General features: G+C 39.9%; 2 protein-coding genes across 4 annotated transcripts in view; both read right to left on the minus strand.

Moving 5' to 3' along the window:
* Positions 1-11304, minus strand: part of SOS2 (SOS Ras/Rho guanine nucleotide exchange factor 2) — a gene marked incomplete at both ends in the record, with an annotated part of 101860 nt that extends 90556 nt beyond the window's left edge. For all 3 annotated transcript variants that reach the window (XM_079698991.1, XM_079698990.1, XM_079698989.1), the window contains one exon: positions 11218-11304. In XM_079698991.1, coding sequence (XP_079555117.1) covers positions 11218-11304 — 87 coding nt within the window. The remainder of the gene's footprint in view (positions 1-11217) is intronic.
* Positions 11305-19918: 8614 nt separating this feature from the next.
* The window catches only part of L2HGDH (L-2-hydroxyglutarate dehydrogenase), a gene marked incomplete at its 3' end in the record, with an annotated part of 52782 nt that continues 50042 nt past the window's right edge, over positions 19919-22658 (minus strand). The window contains exon 10 of the mRNA XM_079699867.1: positions 19919-20114. Within this exon, the coding sequence (XP_079555993.1) occupies positions 19919-20114 (196 nt within the window). The remainder of the gene's footprint in view (positions 20115-22658) is intronic.

A 22658-nucleotide genomic window follows, 5' to 3' on the forward strand; every position in this document is an offset into this window, starting at 1 on the left:
TGAACAATAAAAAGGAATGAACTATTGATGTATGCAACAACATGGATGGATCTCAAAATAATTATGTTGAGTGAAAGAAGCCAGGCAAACAAAACAATATATACTGTGATTCTATCACCAAAAAACTCTAGAAAAAGCAATCTATAGTATAGGAAGCAAATCAGTGATTGCTTGTGGATTAGAGATCAGGAGGGATGGGAGGGAGACTTATAGAGAGTCAAGAGGAAATCTATGGGCTGAAGGATATACTATCTTCATTATGAATGTTTCACTTAAGTATACATACATAAAAACTTATCAAACTGTACACTTTAAAGATGTGCAGTTTATTATATGTTAATTCTCAAATAAGTTATTTAAAATAATATAAAAATTAATATTCTGAGGTAGCATTTTTCTGATCAGGGTGTATAATCAAGAATTGAAACCACAGTTGTACACTATAAACTCATTAAGGTCAGGAACTATTTCTTATGTTTTTGGTCTCTTCCTATTTCCCCACTCCTTTATTCCTAACACAAAGGTAATTTAGCATCATGCTTTGCATAAAGCAAGCACTCAGTAAACAGCTGCTAAATAAATTCATGGTAGCAAACAGATTCCCCGGACTTGCTGAAATTCGGAGACTGGGAAAAATGAAGAACTCCATTAACTTTGGTTTTATTTCATTGGATATGTACCTGAAGACTCAGTTATCCCATATAACATTATAAATGAGGGGATTCCCACTGTATGTTCCTCTATTCTCACTGTCTATTAATATTCACTTCCCACTTAGATTTAGTGTTCTTAATTAGGTGCTTTCTTGACAGGTTTTCAAGGTGGATTGATTGATTGATTGATTGATTGATTTATAGCTGCACTGGGTTTTCCTTGCTGCGGCGAGGCCTTCTCTAGTTGCGGCGAGCAGGGACTACTCTTCGTTGCGGTGCGCGGGCTTCTCAGTGCAGTGGCTTCTCTTGTTGCAGAGCACAGGCTCTAGGTGTGCGGGCTTCAGTAGTTGGCACACGGGCTCAGTAGTTGTGGCTTGCAGGCTCTAGAGCGCAGGCTCAGTAGTTGTGGCACACGGGCTTAGTTGCTCCGCGGCATGTGGAATCTTCCCGGATCAGGGATCGAACCTGTGTCCCCTGCACTGGCAGGCCGATTCTTAACCACTGTGCCACCAGCGAAGTCCCCAAGGTGGGTTTATTTAAAACGCAGAAAGTACAGGCCAGGAATCTCATTCTATGTAGCTTAATAGTAGGTAAGGGCTTACCATAAAACAATCAAAACATACAGGAAAGACTATTAGCTGAAACTAAGTTTTGTCATTAAAATTTTCCTTGATTGGAATGAAATGGCAAATGAACTGTAAGTACCTTCCCATACAATCGGGCCAAGAAAGTACAGGCTAGATCAATGGTTCCCAAATTGTTCCAGTGGCAGAGCATTTGGAAGTCACAGTACTCTTAGAAGAATATGAAATGTTAAGATACTTACACTTCATCATAGTAAGCAAGAAGAATGTTAATAAAAATGACTATAAAACTTAAAACTATAGGCACATGTTTGTAAGTAAAAACAAAAAGTATAATAAGCAGTTCTCCCTGTAAAACCTCTATATCTCTTGTTCATTTACTTCACAATCTTGCACTACTCATTAGCAAATAAACTGCAGCACGTACCACAGACCTAAGAAAAACTTAGGAGAAAAAAATAAAATTGAAAAAAATTAATAGTGGCTTTTTTTCCTGTGACCTGGGGAAAAGATCACTATTACTAAGTATGTTTTATTCAGTCAAAGTTTAAGACTCGCTGGGCCAAATGCCCATGTCCTTCAGCATACTACCAAAACTACTATATGCACTCTTTCTTAAAGAAGATCTGCCGGCAAGGTACTTGCACTCAAGGAGTAAATAAAGCAGGTTCTCCTTTCCCACCTCTCCACAACTGCCCTCCTCCCATTTAACTGAAGAAAGACAGATCTCCTACTTATCCTGAATCTCATTATGGTGCATTGCTCTGCAGTGCAATCAATCAATCAATCAATCAATCAATTCTATGACCCAAAACAAGGAGACAATGATAAATATTTTTCATTTAACCTTGCTTCTTCTATCCCCTAGCCTACTGTCAAAAAATACACTATAATGCGGGGAAAACCTCATGAGAACAAAGAAAAGAAAGCATATGTAAAAAGTACTAAATAGGACTTCCCTGGCAGTCCAGTGGTTAAGACGCCGTGCTTCCACTGCAGGGGGTATGGGTTTGATCCCTGGTCAGGGAACTAAGATCCCGCGTGCTGTACAGAGCAGCCATAAACAAACAAACAAAACTAAATACAGGCAACATCACCTTATTTCATTCAGGAGAAAAAATTCAAAGCAAGTTTTCACACCTTATCTATCTTTCTATCTTACAATTAGAATTCAGAAGTGAGATGGTTGGCATGTGACATGTATTAACACATTCATTTGAATTGAAAACTTAAGTTAGACTTTGTCTGAACAAGATAAATACAATAGGCTGGTTGGCTTGACAACTAAATCGACTTTACCAATTAGGTTATGTGGGGATATTTTCCATAAAATGAGTAAGTGTGGTAGGCAGAATTCTAAGGTGGCTGGCTTCCAAGATTCCCACCCCTGGTATACATGCCCTGTACAGTCCTCTCCCCTTGAATGTGGGCAGGACCTGTGAATGGGATATCACTCCTATGATAATATTACCGTATATGGCAAAGGTGACTAAGGTCTGTAATCAGTTGATTTCGAGTTAATCAAAAGGGAGATTATCCTGGGTGGGCCGGACCTAAATCAGGTGAGTCCTTCAAAAGAGGGTCTAGAAGTGTGAGACAAGTGACAGCAGCAGATGCAGTTCTGCTGGCTTTGAAGAAGCAAACTGACATATTATAGGGAGGGTCATATGGCAAGGAATGGCAGCAGCCTCTGGGAGCTGAGGGCCTCAGACAGGCCACTGAAAGGAAATGAATTCTGCTAAGAACCACATAAGCTTGGGAGAAGACCCTGAGCCTCAGATGAGTCTGCAGCCCAAGCCAAAACCTTGATTTCAGCCCATGGGACCCAAAGCAGAGAATCCAGCTAAGCCATGTCTGGACTTCTAACTTACAGTAACTGTGAGATAATAAATGTGTGTTGTGTTAAGCCACCAAGTTTTTGATAATCTGTTATTCAGCAACAGAAAATTAATACAATAAGCTAGATCTACAGCTCCAAGGATTCAATGAAAATGTATTTAAAGAGTGTGATAAGGTAAAATACATCTTATGAGAAAATACTGTCATGGCTAAGGTATATTGAAGTTAATACTATTTTTATTTTCCCAATCTTTCTTGGATATATTGGACTAAACAAGGTACTCCTAAATAAAAAAAGTGAAAAAGTAGCAGTAATAATAATCAGTCATTTGACAAGTCCTAGAAAATCTAGAAAATGAAAAAGTGAATAACTCTAAAGATCAGGTAACAAGTCATTTTTCAAGTCAGGTGCTTTATGATTATTATTTTTCAAAATTCATGACATTTATATTCTTTTGATCAGCTATGTACTACTAATAATTCAACCCAAAAGGAAGTTTTAAAGCTTTATGGTCATTGGGGAAATTTTTAAAAATTCAGTATATAGACATTTTTGTTGTTGCAAAGAAGTATAAATACAAAGGAGGGATCAATCAAAGACTTTTAAACATAAAAGTAAATATTATATTATAATATAATTATGTGGAGAAACTAGAATGAAAAGTTCACAGAGAAAAAAGAACAATGTAAATTTCCAACCGTTAAAAAAGCACTTTGTCATGTGTATTTTAAAAGGATGAACGGTGTGTATTTCATTGCATACATTTTTTTATATTACCTTACCCTTTTATTTTTTTAACATCATTTATTGGAGTATAATTGCTTTACAATGGTGTGTTAGTTTCTGCTTTATAACAAAGTGAATCAGCTATACATATACATATATCCCCATATCTCCTCCCTCTTGTGTCTCCCTCCCATCCTCCCTATCCCACCCCTCTAGGTGGTCACAAAGCACAGAGCTGATCTCCCTGTGCTATGCAGCTGCTTCCCACTGGCAATCTATTTTACATTTGGTAGTGTATATTGGGTACATTTAAAAGACTAATGGGACTATTTTATTTTAAAACATCAGTATTTAGAAAACATATAAAACTATATCTTCTGAAACTAAACTTAAAGATGAAAATTTTTAGATGTCAACATAAAAATGCACAAATTTTTCAAAATTCTTTTGGGATACATAGCAAAAAAGTTAGAAAACTCCTTTTAAGAGAACGAATCAAGACTTGGTGTTGATTAGATATGAACCTGGTATGAGAGGGAAGGAACAGATGATGCCTAGGTTCCTAGGTTTCTGGCTTGAGAACTGAGTACTGTATCATTTATACTGGAGACGTTAAGTTTAGGGAAGATGATAATAAGCTTGGATTGGGACATGCTGTGAACATTTACATATGAATGTCCAGGAAGCAGGAGGTGCAGATAGGCTGCAAGAGAAGGCCTCTTCAAGATGATGTTTGTCTGAAGACTTACAGGAGGTAAAAGGGCCACTCATGTTTTTATCTGCAGGAAGGTTGTTCTAGGCAGAAGAAACTCCAAGTACCATACAAAAGCCCTGAGACTAGAACATGTCTATGTGTTGGAGGTACGAGGAAGCCAGTGTGGTGCAGGAGTAGAGCAAAAAAAGGTCAGTAGTAAATGAGGTCAGTGAGGTAAGAGGAGAAGCAGGGGAAATAGCAGACTGCAGAGGGCCTAGCAGGCCACTGGGAGGACTTCGACTTTTATTCTGAGAAGCACTGAACAAGGTTTGAGCAAAGAAGTGACATGATCCCACTTATCTCTATTGTGTTGAGAAAAGAGTGAATGGCGCAAGGGTAGAAGAGAGGAGACCAGTTAAGAGGCTACTTTGATACTCCCAGAGTGTTCCCAGGTGGTAGAAGTGGAAGAGTGAGAAATGGTGACTGAATATTGCTACAGTGTGAAGTAGAGCTAAAAGGATTCGCTGACAGATTAGATATGGGTTATAAAAGAAAGACAGGATTCAAGAATAACTCGATATTTTGAGCAACTAGAATGCTGGAGTAGCCATTTACTAATGTTGGAAATATTACAAAAGGAGCAAGTTTTCAGGGGAAGAGAAAGAGCTCAGTATTAGTTGAGATGCCTATCACACATCTTTGTGGAAGTGTTAAGAAAGAAACTGGATATCCAAGCTCAGGAGAGACACCTGAGCCAGAATTATAAATTGGAAACCATCAGATAGAGATGAAATGTGAAGCAATGAGGCTGGGTGGGATCTCCAAGAAATCTACTGTAAATAGAAACAGGAGTCCAAAGACTAAGCTCCAGGGAGGTCAGGATGATGTAGATGGGAAGATGAGGAGATCAACAAAGGAGAAGAACTAGGAGGAGTAGTCAGAGAGGGAGAAAACCAGCAGCGTTTGGTGTCCTGGAAGCCAAATGAGGAAAAGATTTCAAAAAGGAGGAAGAGATAAACTATTAAGTGCTGCTAATGGGTCAATTAAGAAAAAATTACAGGGGCTCCCCTAGTGGCGCAGTGGTTGAGAGTCCGCCTGCCGATGCAGGGGACACGGGTTCGTGCCCCGGTCTGGGAAGATCCCACATGCCGCGGAGCGGCTGGGCCCGTGAGCCGTGGCCGCTGAGCCTGCGCGTCCAGAGCCTGTGCTCCGCAACGGGAGAGTCCACAACAGTGAGAGGCCCGCGCACCGCAAAAAAAAAAAAAAAAAGAAAAAATTACAAAGTGCTATGTAAGTAAGAAGTAGTATTTGAGTTTACAAAGTGTTTTAATGAAGAAAACTGGGGTAATGAAAACTCTACTTGGAGGAGATCATAGTAGTGCTCATATCTAGATCTTGATGTTATTTTCATTGTGTTGCTTACACATTAAAGTGTGAAGTGTATAACACTTTACACATTTCAAAAGCTTTCTACTTACTCTATGTTCTTATGTAAAAAAGAAAAGAATTTTAGGTTGTTAATTTTTAACATGACTCCATGAGACAATGCTAAATCCATTACTTCCATTAAAATTCCTTCCTGATTCAAATATGCAGGCTAACAGAGGATAATCAAACTGCTCCCTTGAAAGAAAGGCCATGGTTAACATAAAAGATATACACTTGATTTATGTCAAGTGGTAACACAAGTAATGCTTTGCATACTCAGCATAAAACACTTTAATGGAATATTATTGCTCCAAATATACCATACCAAAATTAAACTGAAAATAGAAGAAGACTACTAAATCATGGCTGAGAGGAAGCTAAATGCAGCAAGCTAAAACGCATCCCTAATGCTCATCCAGTTCTGGCTGAACCCCTTGGGTCAGTTTGGGTCATTATTAGTTTGGAATAATTCCAAATGACTCCCTAGAGTTCTACTATTATATTCAGTGGCTTTAGGAAATCCAGAACAGGCCTCATGTCACAAAAGTCATAGATTCTCCTATTCCTTTTAGTTGGAGTGATCTTTTCAAAGAAGCAAGTTTGATCAAGTTCATCTAATTAATTTGTCACATAAATAACCCTATAGGCCTTCCTATTCACAGGTAGAGACCTTAACCTGGGTCTACACTAGAGTCTCTCAACTAGCTCATCTCCTTTTTATTTTTTAAATAAATTTATTTATTTACTTTTGGCTGTGTTTGGTCTTCATTGCTGCACGCGGGCTTGTTGCGGTGCGCAGGCTTCTCATTGTGGTGGCTTCTCTTGTTGTGGAGCGTGGGCTCTAGGCGCACGGGCTTCAGTAGTTGTGGCACATGGGCTCAGTAGCTGTGGCTTGCGGACTCTAGAGCAAAGGCTCGGTAGTTGTGGCACACAGGCTTAGGTGCTCCGCGGCATGTGGGACCTTCCCGGACCAGGGCTCGAACCCATGTCCCCTGCATTGGCAGACGGATTCTTAACCACTGCGCCACCAGGGAAGTCTTCATCTCCTTTTCACTTGGTCTTGGTTCTTTAAATCAAGTCATGTTCCTACCTTTACCTAGGGCTCAAATCCTTTCTCCCCTTTCTTTGTTTTTTTAATTCCTATTGATCTTTCAGATAATTAACTTCTTTACTGTCTGTCTCTCCCAGGCCTCTCTGTCACAGCCATTTAGAATGGAAGCTTTATGAGAGCAAGGCCTTGCTACAACCTCAGTATCAAGAATAGCACCTGGCACACAGGAGGCACTCAATAAAATTTGAATATATCCTCCAGAACTCAGCATGAATGTTACTTCCTTAAAGAAGGCTTCCTTGACCTTCTTATGTCAGTAACACCAATTTCATTTTCTCAAAGGACCCCCATGCTTTTCTTCTGGGCCCCAGGAAAGATCCAGCACAATCTTCTAAAATAGTTCCCAGAGATATTAATACAAAGGCATAAACACTAGACTCTTTCAGATTTCACAAAAGCATTTCTGAATCAAAACCCTCAACCTTCTTACCCCCCTGCCATAGACTGCTATTAATTAACTCAAACATTCACACCTGTTCAATTTTAACAGCTATCTAAGTGCAAACTATAATGGTTGAGGTGGGAGGTCGATATTTAACCTGAATGAAATTAGACCCAGGAACAAGGTAACTCTACCAATTCTTTCTAGCTCTCTGTGACATTTGTAACTACAGATAATAAGACGACAGACATTTTCTCTTCCTTGGCTAGCCTGGTGAATAAGGCCTTACAGAAAAGGCATCTACCACGGAAATACCAGGGACTAAAAAACCTGCTAAAATGATTTTAAGGCATGTTTCCCATATATAGAATGCCTACACTGATTTTTCTCAGCATACAATCGAATAGCACATGCACAAAGTACCACAGGCATTTCAAAGACACAGGTAATAAGCTGCATTTACAAATATATCCCACACTCTTTTTTCCTCCAAGTAATATGATAGCTTCAGTCTTCTCGGGGAATAGTGATGAAGGCATTTATGTCTCTGGCTCTTTTAGGAAAGATACATAATTTAGCAGTAATGTTAACAATGCATGTATTATCCATTAGTAGTGTCATTTAGCTCTACTTTACCCTTTGTAGTTCTGTATGTACTTAAATGTCCTAGGTGAAGTTTTGTTTTAACAGTTAAAGAACAGCAGCACAACAAAACAAAAAGTTAAAGAACAACACATTTCTATTTCCAAAATTATTTTTCCTTAAATCTATTTCTCAATGCTCTTGTTTCTTCTACATAGTGAAATGAATATTTAATGCTGGTTTAAAAAAATCCCTTGTGTTTTCAGTCAGTAATAGTAACTTTGTCAAATATATGTATTTTTTGGTTTCCAGAAAAATCAGCCAAAACTTGAAAATAAGCAAAAGAGATAACTAGGTGTTCTTCAGTAGAGTGCTATTCTTGAACCTTTGATTACTTTCTACTGACTGGGCTATTTTACAAATTGATCAGATTAACTTAGAGATTTTTGTCTGGTACAGATGCAAAATCTAATCAGCAGGAAAGACAATCCCAAATTTACTGCTTATGTTCTTGAAGGACATTAACAAATTTTGTGTCCAACCTAAAAATCTTACTTTAATATTCTTTTATTAAGTTGCCTATAAATACCTACCTCCTCCAATTTTCATTTGAAGTGGTTCTAAGATCTCATGAGTTCCCTCATTAAGTAGTAAGTTGAATCAAAATTATCGATACATGTTCATTCACATTGGTATGAGAGTTGTGACTTTACCTTTCTGAAAATTATATTTTAACAGTTTTGGAGGTTCCATCATGATGCCCAAGTGAACTAACCTCACAGAGTTAATTAAACAACCTTGTTCTTTTCAAACACAGAGATATTCCTTACAAAACTTTGAGCTCATAACTGCTATCTCATTTACATAAACCAAAACCTCAAAGTTTATAATTTTCAGTCTAGGTGGTAAACACCTTTAGAGCAAGGCCTTTACTTTTATTCATGTTTGTATTCTTAGTATCCAGCTTGGTGCCAAGTACCTAAAATGTGTTCAATAAATGTTATATGAAACTAGCATACACATGTTTGATGGCAACACCAACTGGAGGAGAAAAATCTTAGAAGTCTAATACTATTGCTGCTTCTACTATTAATCCTAGCAGTCTTTGTAACAATCTGGTCAGCTGGAAGAAGGAAACCAAATTCTAGATGCCTTGAATGTGAAGACAGAGCCTCCCCATAAGTGGTAGGAATTCTCATTGTACAAAGACAAGGGTGGCAAGTATAGACCAGAATTTAACTCATCCTTCAAAGAGTGAACCTTGAGCTCTTTAAGAACTAAAACTCTTAGCAAGCACTACAAACCTACATGTCGCAATACCACAAACACCACAAAACTGAACATAATCCGAATTATGAACACCAAAAACTTTCCAAAAACATAAAAAATGTCTTCCATGGGAATATACCTCAATTCTAGAATAACAGTAAATTAATAAGTTAAATAGAAACTGCTTCTTGAATTCACCTCAAAAGACCAGATTTTCTTTGCTGTATTTATTCCATAAGCAAAGGATATACAAGAACTGTGGAATAAGAAAATAGAGATCTACAAGGCATCTGAGTTCCAAGAAAACAAGCACAACACATAAATGCAAAATACCAGACTCAAAGCAATGGACTAGGATTGGATGCTAACTCTGGCTTTGTTTCCAGGCTAACCTGAAGGTATAAATCTGTATTTGTGCATGATGGATTATTAGGGTCAAAGCTACCTACTGAATAAATTATGCAACACATACTCAAATTCTATTTGCTACCAGAAAATACTAGTAGGTGGAGACCTACTTCACACTGCCAACAATACAGGCCTACCTGATAACTGTACTCACACTTCTTTCTATGTGGTGGAAGATTTAATTACTATCTAAGCATTTCCCCCTTTGCTTTTCATTATCACCACTCAGCACACTTTCCATTTCTTTCCCTCTCCTTATAGAATCCGGTTGCCCACAGAAGGAAGGTCAATTTAATACTTTTAACACCTAGTATACCTGTGAAATGATAACTGTCTAGCTGCTCCTAGCCACCTCCACCAAATTCTTTAAAAAGATACTAGCTGGTGTTTGGCCCAAGGGAGGCAGTATCTCTTCGTAAGAATTATGAAAATAATGGCAAATCTGAAACTCTGAATGAATGAGGAAAATGTTTTTAATTTAATATACTACTTCCTTTCACTTGTAGAAATTTAATGTATGAAGATTTATTTTCCAAGGGCAGCCTTTTAAATTAATGTTTATTCTTTCTTTATTATTTTAAAATTTATTCTTGGTTATTTTCCACAAAAGGTAGAAGGGACTAAGTTTGCATTGCTGGCAAGGAAAACCCACGCTCAGTAGGTATGGTATCTTCTCCTGCACCCATTTACACTCTTTAAATGTCTTGACCTTACAAAAGGTTTTATTATAAAAATGATAGTATGATTATTACCTAAATGCAGACGAAAACTGACACCATCTACAGGAGAGATGCACCCGAGTGATGTACCTAAACTTAAAAGATTCATTTTTATGACCTGCTCCTTTTTCGTCCCCTTCAAATGATTCTAAGTGCTAAACTGCACTCAGTGAAGAAACTGACCGAATTCTACACGGGAAATCTCTCGTAAACAGGGGGGACGCCTTTTGCAGGAAGGGAGGAGGCACTTTAAATTGACCTCAAGAATTGTTAAAAGCAATATCATGGCTCACTGACATTTCTCGAGAAACACATCCATCTTACAAAAAAAAAGTTACCACCTCTTAGGTGAGTGGACACACTTCGCGAGCAAATCGCCTAAGGGAACAGCCCCAAGGAACTTAATTAAAAGTAATTACTCAGGCTAGAAATGTGCTTTTGTTTTAGAAACTGTCTAAATACCAGCGGGACTTTCTCTTGCCCGAATCCGGCCTGAGGACAACAAATTGGTCAACGGCGGAAGTGGCCTGACGAAATGACTGCAACGTGAAATCCAGTTTTATGATCATAACAAAACCTTCCTTCCGGGGCCAAGCAAGAACTTGAGAAAACGTCCTTTTGGACGCAGCAGGCAATCACGCGCCCCCATCGCCGACCGGAGTGAAAGTGCTGGGCCTGCAGGCCCCGAGCGCGGGGAGGGCGTGTAGCTCCCCGTAAGAGCGTCCGAGGGGCCGCGGCCCGCGCGCCCCGCCCGCCTGCCTCCCGCCTCTGCCCCGGCACCTCCCTGGGGGCCCCGCGGCCGCACGGGCACCAGCACTGACCTTCCGCAGGGCCGAGACCAACAGTCCCCGCCATTTCGGACTGTTCTCTTCGCTGAAGAACTCGTACGGCTGCGGCGCCTGCTGCATGGCCCCGGCAGCAGCGCCTCCGCATCGGGGGCGGCTCGCGGGCCGAAACGGGCCGGGCCGGTGGCCTGACAGGCAGGGCGCGGGCCGCCTCGCCTCGCCGGCCGCCGCCGCCTCCTGCCCGGGCCGCGGCTACGGCCGAGGCGGCTCGGAGGCGGCGCCGGCGGGCGGGCGGGGGCTCCGGGGGCGGCTTCCTCGGCCCCGCGGCCTCGCCTAGTGCAGCGCCCGCAGAGGAAGCGCGGCGGCCCGTGAACCCGGACGGCCCCCGGCTGCGACCGAAGCGGCGGCCTCCTTTCCCGGCGGCGCTGCCCCGCTTCTCGGGCGGCTCCTCCTCCTTTGTCTGGGTTCGCAACCCGGCGGGGGTACAGCTGGCCTCTCCCCTGCTCGGACTCCCGCTACGGCCGCGGCAAGCCGAGAGCGGCGGCGGCGGCGGCTTGTCTCCTCATCGCCTCATCTCCGCCCTCCCAACCGGCAACGCCGCCCTGCCCGGCCCACCCGAGTCACCTCCAGAGGGCCCTGGGGACAGACCGGGCGCGCGCGTCGGGCGAGAGAGCCACACTGGCGCGCACAGTGTTGGCCACCACCACCGCCGCCGCCGCCCCTTCAGCAGCCGCGCACAGCGCCCCAGGGCCGCCGCCAAGCTCCGGGTCCCAGCAAGCGCGGCTCGGCCAGCTCCCTCCGCCCCGCGCTCATTATTCCGTGTAGCTGGAGCAGCCCTGCACGGAGCATGCGCGCCGCGGAGCGGGCAAAGGGGCTGGCCGGGAGTGGAGGCCTCCTCGCGGGAGTGCGCGTCTCCTGGGCGCTTGCAGGGCGCACGTTCCAGACAGACTCCGCAACTCACTGACTGCGGTTTACACACACTCTCCCTCCTCTCGATTTTCCCGAGACAATCCTGACTCGATGCCACTCCTCGAGCCCCAGGACTCCGTCATGGGAAGCAGTACAGGGATTTGTAGAGAAAGGGGCTTTCCGGCTGGACGAGATATTTAATGTATTTGTGTTTACATGGCTATTCTGTATATGTAACTATTTCATAGCGTGGTGCTGTGGGGACTGAAGGAAGTGAGGAGTGGGAAGCCCTTAGCACACAGTAGGGCCAAAAAAGGCAGATGGCAACGTTTATCAAGCTTGAACTTAAAGGTCTTTCACTTGCATGCGCCCCTGTGTGTTCACAAAAATTTCATACCGTTTTGGTAAAACTTCCCATATTTTTGCATTGTTTTCTTAATGGTGTCCTCCAAACTGGCGGTGTGGAGGTGTCAGGCGCCACAAAACCTGGATCCGCCCTTGGGGCCAGCCATACTCATTAGCAACCCAAAAAAGATCCCCAGACCTTAAGCTTTCCTGAGTTGAAGACTCTGGAAACTTTATCATTAACATAAATTTCATCCCACTAAAGACGCTGAGAACATACATGAATTACAGTACATTGTTCCCAGCCACTAGCAGTGAGGAAGGGAAAGGAAGAACAGGTTGCCAAAAAAAAAAAGTCCGTGCCACGCTTCAGTTCCAGATCAGTAGCAGAGCAATTATCCTACCTTAAAACAAGCACCATTTTGTCATTTTGGCAAAATCATAATGGCAGAGTTGGAAAATTTAGTATCCACCCAACCATTTTTCTAATCCAAGTATCCACTGAATCAAGAATCTTTTCTAATAGATAAGCAACAAGGATATATTGTACAGCCCGGGGAAATATAGCCAGTGTTTTGTAATAAGTTTAAGTGGAGCATAATATATACAAAATATTGAATCATTGTGTTGTACACCTGAAACTAATATTGTAAATCAGAAATACTTCAATTAAAAAAGTATCTCTAATAAATGGCCACATCCACATTCCCACGTACAATACTTGGGATAAAGGTAGGATAGGGAAATGCTTGTATTTCTCCAATCTTTCCATCAGTGAGGGCAAAGATCTTGGCTTATATAGAGTGTCTTTACTTTTCTCTCCCTGAACTCCAGCTATAAACTGCTAGGCTGTCAAACTAGTGGGCTGTGATTGTATTTTCTTGTAGGAGAGTAAAGTTGTTCATGGAAAGTTTCATTCTTGGCTAAGGAGGTTAGAAGCCTTCTCTGGGTCAAATCAGGTCTGAAGACACATTTTGTTTAACCAAAGCTATATTTAAATTTTTTAAACTGTTGTTAATATTTTAAAATTAAGAGATTTCATATAAAAATCTGGATTTTCAGCTTCTCTTGACAAAGATCTGGCAACACCGGGCCCTGATGCTTCCTGCAAGGGAATAATCAGCAGGCAGTGGGGTAGTGGCTGCCTCTTTAGAAAAATATGCCATCCCGTTTCCAGTTGGCTATACTCCCCAGCTGGCACTCTTCACCCTTTTATGTAAACTGCCTAGTCTCTACAGGCATCTGAGTTGTGATCTGTGGGCTAGGCAAACAGAAATGTGATCCACGTGCATGTGGAAGATAATCCAAGAATGACACCAGTAAAAAGTTTCCCAACCAGACAAATGGGCCACCTAGAAAAACATGTTGGATCCATACTGTATACTCTACACTAGGCTAAAGCCAAGATGTGTCAAATATTTAAATGTAAAAAATAAAAAAATAAAATAATCTGTTTATAACTTTGGAGTACAAAGAACTTTCTACTATGATATAAAATGTAGATTGATAAATTCTATTTTTAAAAATGTATACCAAAGAAAAACACCACAAGCTAAGCCAAAAGGCAAATAACAAACTGGAAAAAATATTCGCAACTCATTTCCTACACAATCTCCCTAACATCTAAAGGAATTCCTGCAAATTAATAAGACTAAAACTTAATAAGAAAAAAAAGATAAAGGATGTGAAAAGGAAATATAAATGTCTCAAACATATTGAAGATGCGCAACTTCACTCATATTACAAAAATCGCAAATTTAAATAATACTGTTATAATTTTTCACCTATTAGAATAGCACAGATCAGAAAGTTTGATTATATACTATGTTAGTGAGAATATGGGGAAACCGGTACTCTGATAGATTATTGGTGAGATTGGTAAATTGGTTCAATCTCCATCAAGGGCAACTTGACAACATCCAAGTTGCAACGGCACATACCCTTTGACCCAATAAATTCTAAGAATATGTCCTATAGGTATACTTGCTCATATGTGAAATGACTTTGCACAGTATTATTCATTACGGTATTGTTTGTTACAGCAAAACAACAACAAAAAACACCCTAGAAATAAACAATTTAAATAATCATCAGTAGGAATAAGGGACTGGTTCAACAAATAATAAATCCAGAGAATGGAACCTATAAAGTCATTTAAAAAGAACCAGGCCACTGTGTTCAGGCCACTTGAACATTCTCCAAGATACACCGCAAAGCAAAAAGAGCAGGATGTATAATACAGTATGCAGAGTATGCTACCACTTGTGTAAAAAAAAATGGAGACAGTATTTTATTATATATAAATATTTCTGCAAGGCTGCACAAGATATTGACAAGTTTTGTTGCCTCAGGGATGAGAACTGGGGGGCTAGAGGAGAGAGGGAGACTTTCCACTGTGTACTTTTCTATGACTTTTGAATTTTCAACTATATGAATGTTGTACTTATTCAAAACATTAATTAAAAGCTGTTTTTTCAAAGGAAAAACTCCAACCTCATTAGAAACACATGCTTCAAGTGTTGAAAAATAGAAGTATTAAACACACTGATACCATGAGAGAGAGGGCCTATGGATATATAACAAAAACTCAATCATAAATTTGAGTTAAAATTAGTATGCTATGGGCTTCCCTGGTGGCGCAGTGGTTGAGAGTCTGCCTGCCGATGCAGGTGACACGGGTTTGTGCCCTGGTCCGGGAGGATCCCACACGCCGTGGAGCGGCTGGGCCCGTGAACCATGGCCGCTGAGCCTGCGCGTCCAGAGCCTGTGCTCCGCAGTGGGAGAGGCCACAACAGTGTGAGGCCCGCGTACCGCAAAAAAAAAAAAAAAAAAAAAATTAATATGCTATCTAACTAAGAATTTGATAGTAATTTTATTTGCCTTTAGAATTTATTTTTAAAATTTTTTATTGAAGTATAGTTCATTTACAATGTCGTATAAGTTTCAGTTGTACAGCACGGCGATTCAGTTATTCACACACACACACACACACACACACACACATATATTCTTTTTAAGATTACTTTCCCTTATACATTATTACATAATATTGAGTACAGTTCCCTGTGCTATACAGTAGGTCCTTGTAGGTTTTCTATTTTATACATAGTAATGTGTGTATGTTAATCCCAGTCTCCCAATTTATCCCTCCCCCCACCCCCTTTCCCCTTTAGTAACCATAAGTTTGTTTTCTGTCTCTGTCTCTTTCTGTTTTTGAAGTAAGTTCATTTGTGTCTTTTTTGTTTTTCTTTTAGATTCCACATATAAGCGGTATCATACGATATTTGTCTTTCTCTGTCTGGCTTACTTCACTTAGTGTGATAATCTCTAGGTCCATCCATGTTGCTGAAAATGGCATTATTTCATTCTTTTTTATGGCTAACATTCCATTGTATATATATACGACATCTTCTTTATCCATTTTTCTGTTGGTGAACATTTAGGTTGCTTCCATCTCTTGGCTATTGTAAATAGTGCTGCATTGAACATTGGGGTGCATGTATCTTTTCGAATTATGGTTTTCTCTGGATATATGCCCAGGAGTAGGGTTGCTGGATCATATGGTAGTTCTATTTTTAGTTTTTTAAGGATCCTCCATACTGTTCTCCATAGTGGCTGCACCAATTTACATTCCCACCAACAGTGTAGGAGGGTTCCTATTTCTCCACACCCTCTCCTGCATTTGTTATTTGTAGATTTTTTGGTGATGGCCATTCTGACCGGTGTGAGGTGATACCTCATTGTAATTTTACTTATCTTTTTAGAATTTAGAATGGCTTTAAGGAGATAAGTTGAATGACCCAAGCACATCTCAAATTTTAAAAGGCAGTAAAACTTTTACCACTAATATTCTCTCAGGGCTTCCCTGGTGGCACAGTGGTTGAGAGTCCGCCTGCCGAGGCAGGGGACATGGGTTCGTGCCCCAGTCCGGGAAGATCCCACATGCCGCGGATTGGCTAGGCCCGTGAGCCATGGCTGCTGAGCCTGCGCGTCCGGAGCCTGTGCTCCGCTACAGGAGAGGTCACAACAGTGAGAGGCCCGCGTATGGCAAAAAAAAAAAAAAAAAAGTATATATATATATATATATATATATATATATATATATTCTCTCACTGAAAAACATTTTCAAGAAGGACTTAACATTTCTCCCATTTACTCTCCTACTTCCTCCATTTATTTAAAGCTACAAGTGCTGCCAGTCAGTAACAAACCAAAGCAATGCCACAGGAAACAATAAATGTTGTCACTCACTTTCATGGTCCGTTGCTGTAGCTAACTCTGGTCCTCCTAACAGTCCACCTGCTGGAAAGAAATTGGAGCAGGCACTCAGACAGATCATTTGCCCTATAACCCATATGGGAAGCTCATGCCCGGAACCCCAACCCCGTGTAAGAGGTAGCATACCAAAAATGGTATGGTCTTCCCAAGAGGAACAATAATTTTGTATGAAATTCCAAGATTTACCTATTGCCCTCCTCTCCATGGAAAAAGCAGCACTGTGTATTGGTATGTTATATACGCTCTACTATGGAACAGAAATAATGTTCCCTGGTACTCTGGGTATGAGGATGACACTGAAGTCAGCCAGATATTGCTACCACTACCAAATGGAAAGCCATTTTTTGTAAGTAGGAAAGTGCTCCACTTTTTTTTTTTTTTTTTTGGTTGTGTTGGGTCTTCATTGCTGCACGCAGGCTTTCTCTAGCTGCAGCGAGTGGGGGCCACACTTCGTTGCGGTGCTCGTTCTTCTCATTGCGGTGGCTTCTCTTGTTGCGGAGCACGGGCTCTAGGCGTGTGGGCTTCAGTGGTTGCGGCTCACGGGCTTAGTTGCTCCACGGCATGTGGGATCTTCCTGGACCAGGGATCGAACCTGTGTCCCCTGCATTGGCAGGCAGGTTCTTAACCACTGCGCCACCAGGGAAGACCCTAGTGTTCCACTTTTTATCCAAAATATAAACTACTCTACCTCATTTTTTTTTTTTTTTTGCGTTACGCGGGCCTCTCCCCGTTGGGGCCTCTCCCGTTGCGGAGCACAGGCTCCGGACGCGCAGGCTCAGCGGCCATGGCCCACGGGCCCAGCCGCTCCGCGGCATGCGGGATCCTCCCAGACCGGGGCATGAACCCGCGTTCCCTGCATTGGCAGGCGGACTCCCAACCACTGCGCCACCAGGGAGGCCCCTACCTCATTTTTACATTATACACAAATACAAGCCTTTTTTTTTGATTGGCTGCTATTTAAAGCCTATTGATAGTTCAAAATGTATATGAATCAGAGTTTTAAAAAAATCCTTATTTCTCCATATCCCTGTGTCATATTAACCACCATCCAGTACCCACATTAAATGGATGACACACTAAAGGTTCTCTTCAGTATTAGATAAACACAAACCACTGGACCCCTATAAAACGGTCTTGAAGGATCTCTATTGTGAAAACAGAAAAAAACAGGGGAAAGCTCAAACACAGTTCCTCAATACCACAAATCATGCAGCCAAGTTTCCCACATTTGGGGAAATTGCAGGGGTCAGCACATCCGGAGTACAATGCATGAGCTGCACCCTGGGAAAACCACCTTCATGATCATGGTATATCCCCTCCCAGGTAAGTACTGAATCAGAGTTTTTATGAAACTAAAAATTATGTTCACAACACCAAAGCTCATTAAAATATTTTTAATATTAATATACAATTCTTCTCTCTTAGAAATACACAAAACTTTTAAATATTATAGCATATTCCACAACAAAACTCTACTGACATAAATAAAAACGTTTTACAAATAGAATAATCTACACATTCAAAATGCTTTCAATAATTTTTTCACTTGTATTTTTTGGGGTATAGTAAAGACCCAAATGGAATGGGGGTTGCTTTAATTAGGGTAGTTATTTTTATAACTTCAGTCTTTCATGGCTTAGTGTATATGCAATCTTACTGTTAATGAAATAGAGAATTGTAATATTTTCCATCTCTTAATAGTCTTGCAATGAAACAGAAAATACCCTGTGTATCACATTTCTTGGAGGAATCAGTTGTTATGAAGAACCATTAGGGCTTGTTTCCTCTGTGAATCCTTTCCAACTGCTTTCAGTATTCTCATCCCAAGTGCTGAAGAACTGTCTAATCTATTCACCTGAGATGTGCTATTCTGTAACATGAGCTGATGATGTGTAGCCTTTCAAATTAATTGATGAGGTAGCTCAATCAATGTAATCATTGGCTTGAAGTGAAAAGGAAGAAAACTGGTAAGTTTTGCTATCAACCAAAATGCTCATCTTTCTGACTCATCCATCACACAGTTTTGGAGAGACAAGAGGAAAGAAAAAATGAAGACTGGAAGATTAATCCAGAGAGAGTATATGTGAGGGAATGGATGAAAATTTGTCACCTAAATGGTGGTTCTGCAATAAGTTTCCCCATATTATACCATATATTCATTTATATTTCTATTTTCCAGCATTCTGAATTGCAAGAATTATTTCAACAGATACCACACACACACGTATATATATAGTACATAGTATACAGTACGGCACTGGGCAACGATTTAAAATACTCATGAAATACACATGATTGTAAGGCACTTTTGCGGTGTACAAAAGTGAATGCCTCAAAATTAGGTATTTCCCCCAAATGAAGAAATATCCTCATAAAGGTTTATAGGATTCTGGAAAAGTCGAGTAGGCATGAATCATTAGTGATCTTGGCCAACACTTGAGAACCTTGGTATGAATGAAGAACAGAGATATAAGAGATAAATACTATTTTAAATTATAAAGTTCTGTATGTCAGTGTCAGGATTCTAAGTTCTTTTAGTTTCTCCACCACAGAAGACTGAAGAGTAAGCAAAATACTCATAGTGGACTGCTGTTTAGATTTAGGGATGACACCAGACCAAGTCAATTATAAAGAAACGGGGAATAATAAATGCTTTGAGTTTCTTTTACAAAGTTATTTATTACAAATGTAGATAAGACAGAATCTTATTCAAACTACTTCAAAATGTGAAATTTCACGTATTTGAATCAACAATTTAAAATTCCCAAATACAAATACTGTTGCTCTAAATGATGTGAGCTTTTCTATGACTCTTCAAAATTAAAAGGTTTACAACCTACAATATATTTTCTTGTCTAGGAAAGACAAAAAAGCTTAGATATTATAAAGCCAAAAAGTTAAGGGAATAATCACTTTTTCATGCTATAGTTCCCAGAAATTCCAAAAAAGCCAAATCTCTAGATCATGGTTGGTGAGGACAGGTCATTAACAAAGTCAAGAATTCAGTACAGATGCAACTGTACCTTTTTAAAGAGCACGGACTTTAAAAAATCATTATTTCCACATTATATAATTTAAAAAATTCAGTGTTTATCTAAAATGACATTTTAAACCATTTTTCTTAAATGAAACTTAAAGAATGTAGTTAGTACATTCTTGTTGCTGAATGTGGAGATTAAAATGCATACCTAGCTCCTTTCATTATTTACAATTTAAATCTTTGTTGTACTTCATCTGCAATCATTCCAGAAATTGCAAGGGAAGAAGTGGCAGCAGGGGAAGGTGCATTTCTCACATGAAGAATGCGATTTCCAATATCCCCAACTCCTCCATCAAATACAAAATCTTCTATGAGATTTCCATCTGTATCCAGGGCTTGGGCTCTTACGCCAGCTGGACCTCTGAAAAAGCAAGAGTGGTAGTCATCTGACTAGAAGTGACAGGACACTTTACATACGTGTCAGTGGTTTCAAAGTATTCTTAAAGCAATAAAGTCTTTATTCTTCTAAATGCACAATTATGTGAAAACCCAATAGGTTTGTGTTTAGCCAAAGGCTGCCAGTTGTAGCCTGTCAAGCATATATCCTTACCCTAAAATACACAAATGGGTTCTTTCCAAAAGTAGCAGATAAATCCATATTTAATTAGAATAGATGTACTTTTATTTAAATTTACCAATGAATTTATTATACAATCAATCACTAGAATAGAAAGCAAGATAATACAAAGTAAAGAAAGCAAGAATTATGTGTGTCAGCTACATTCCTACATGCGCTACAGAATTCTAAGTATTTTTATGTTTTGTTTTGGTTGTACACTATTAAAAGTTATGGAAAAAAATGTTTGCAGGCAGCAAATTCTGGCTTTGTAGTTTGTTTTGATTTTTAACAGTTTAGCATTTAATATCAGGATAACCTTCAATTAATTAAAGAGAAATGACACACTCTTAATTAAAGGAAAAGCACAAAAATGAATTAACAGTATGTTAATACAGTAAGAGCCTTTAACATTAAAAGTTCTGTTTTACAACATTTGAGTTTACAAATTAATTTTTTTTTTTTTTTAGTTTTAAAAATAAAGTTTACAGATAAAATCTGGATAAATAATTTTGGAGTCCAAAAGCGCCTCCACTGAAACTGCTAAGAAAACCCAGTTTGCAAACAGCTGCCTTATACACACCAGCAAGACTCAAGAAATCAGGCAACAATATTAAACACTTTTATCGATTCTGGGCAGATGCAGATAAGCCCTTGAGGAAGATACAAAGAACAATACGAGAGCACTGCCCTCTAAGACCTCAGCCTGGCAGAGGAGAGGTCATGATAATAATAGCTATTTTTTTACCAAGTGCTTACTCCATGCTAGGAATTCTCTCATTTAATCCTCATAACAACTCTAAGAGGCTGATACGTTTATAGTTTATATTTAACAGCAAAGAAAATAGAGAGATTAAGTAACTTGCTTGAAGTTACATAGCTAAACAGTTCATCTGTAGAGAGATAAATAAGAATTACAACAACAGGGGTGAAAGGTTCTGTAATAAAAGTAATCCGTAATATAGAAGGCTGCAGGGAATCTGGACAGGATATTTTTGAGCTGTAAGGATTTCCAAGTAAGAATCAGATACAAAGGGCTTCCCTGGTGGCGCAGTGGTTGAGAGTCTGCCTGCCGATGCAGGGGTCACGGGTTCGTGCCCCGGTCCGGGAAGATCCCACATGCTGCGGAGCGGCTGGGCCCATGAGCCATGGCCGCTAAGCCTGCGCGTCCGGAGCCTGTGCTCCGCAACGGGAGAGACCACAACAGTGAGAGGCCCGCGTACGGCAAAAAAAAAAAAAAAATCAGATACAACACTTACAGCACAAAAAGGCAGAATGGGACTGAAGCTGAAATTTCTTAGGGTAAGGATACATAACAGCCTATTAGCCAGTGTATGGTCTATTTTGTACATTCTGTGTTTGTAGCTTCTCTCAACCAATCAAAACAGCATTTCTCCTCTCTTTTCTTGGATAATGCTCCTGTTGCTGTTGTGAGCATCTCTCTGAGTTTTCTTGTCCTTCTCCTTTTATCTCACAGAAAGCCAACATGTAGGGGACACACAGTGGCATGACTAGCTACTGATGTTGAGTGTTCAAAATAAAAACTTTCCTCTCCATGAAGGTTTAGTTAGTATATTCTCCTTACTCTTTCTAAGCAAATAGAAGTTAATACTGATTAACTACAGTTAAAAATGTGTCTAAATTATTTATTCCTCTTACAAACACCAACTATGTTCTTGACATCCCCTACACTCCTGCCCAAGTATTCAAAACCTATAATCCAAATTGTAAAAAAAAATACAAGATTAACTTTTTCTAAGAAACTCACTTTAGTTCAAACTAAAGTAACTATTTAACATGGCATGTTTAAATTACCAAATTCTTCATGCTCCCTATTCAGCACTTAAAGAAATTTCAGGGTTTTTCTTTGCATGATTACATATAGGCATTCCCCCTCAGAATATCTCAGCTTGAGATGAATATTATAATTTTGAAACTTCAGGTAAAATAAACCATAAACATCTTCACGGCCAGAACTGAATCTTATACAACAGCCCTATTTTGCCCCCATGTCTAGATTTGTGTACATATGAAGTATTCAATAGGGATAGAAAATTTTAATTGTTTAACTCTCAATACTTTAAAATTCTATTTTAATAGCTGAAAGAACAAATGATTCAGCAAATTTAATATTTGTGAATTTAGCTATATTTAACTGTTTAATGCTATTTGTAGCCACATATTTTGCCGTATTTGTAGCTAAATTTAATAGAAATGCAAGCCCTAGACCCTTAAATATGTCTAGAAACAACAGGTAAATATGTAACTAATGGCACTCATTCTTCTGAGAAGTGTTGTATTTATTGCTTTATTATTCTGTGGCAGGCATAATCCTGTGGGCTAGAAAAC

The sequence above is a fragment of the Hyperoodon ampullatus genome, assembly GCF_949752795.1.
Source record: "Hyperoodon ampullatus genome assembly, chromosome: 3".
NCBI lineage: Eukaryota > Metazoa > Chordata > Mammalia > Artiodactyla > Ziphiidae > Hyperoodon > Hyperoodon ampullatus.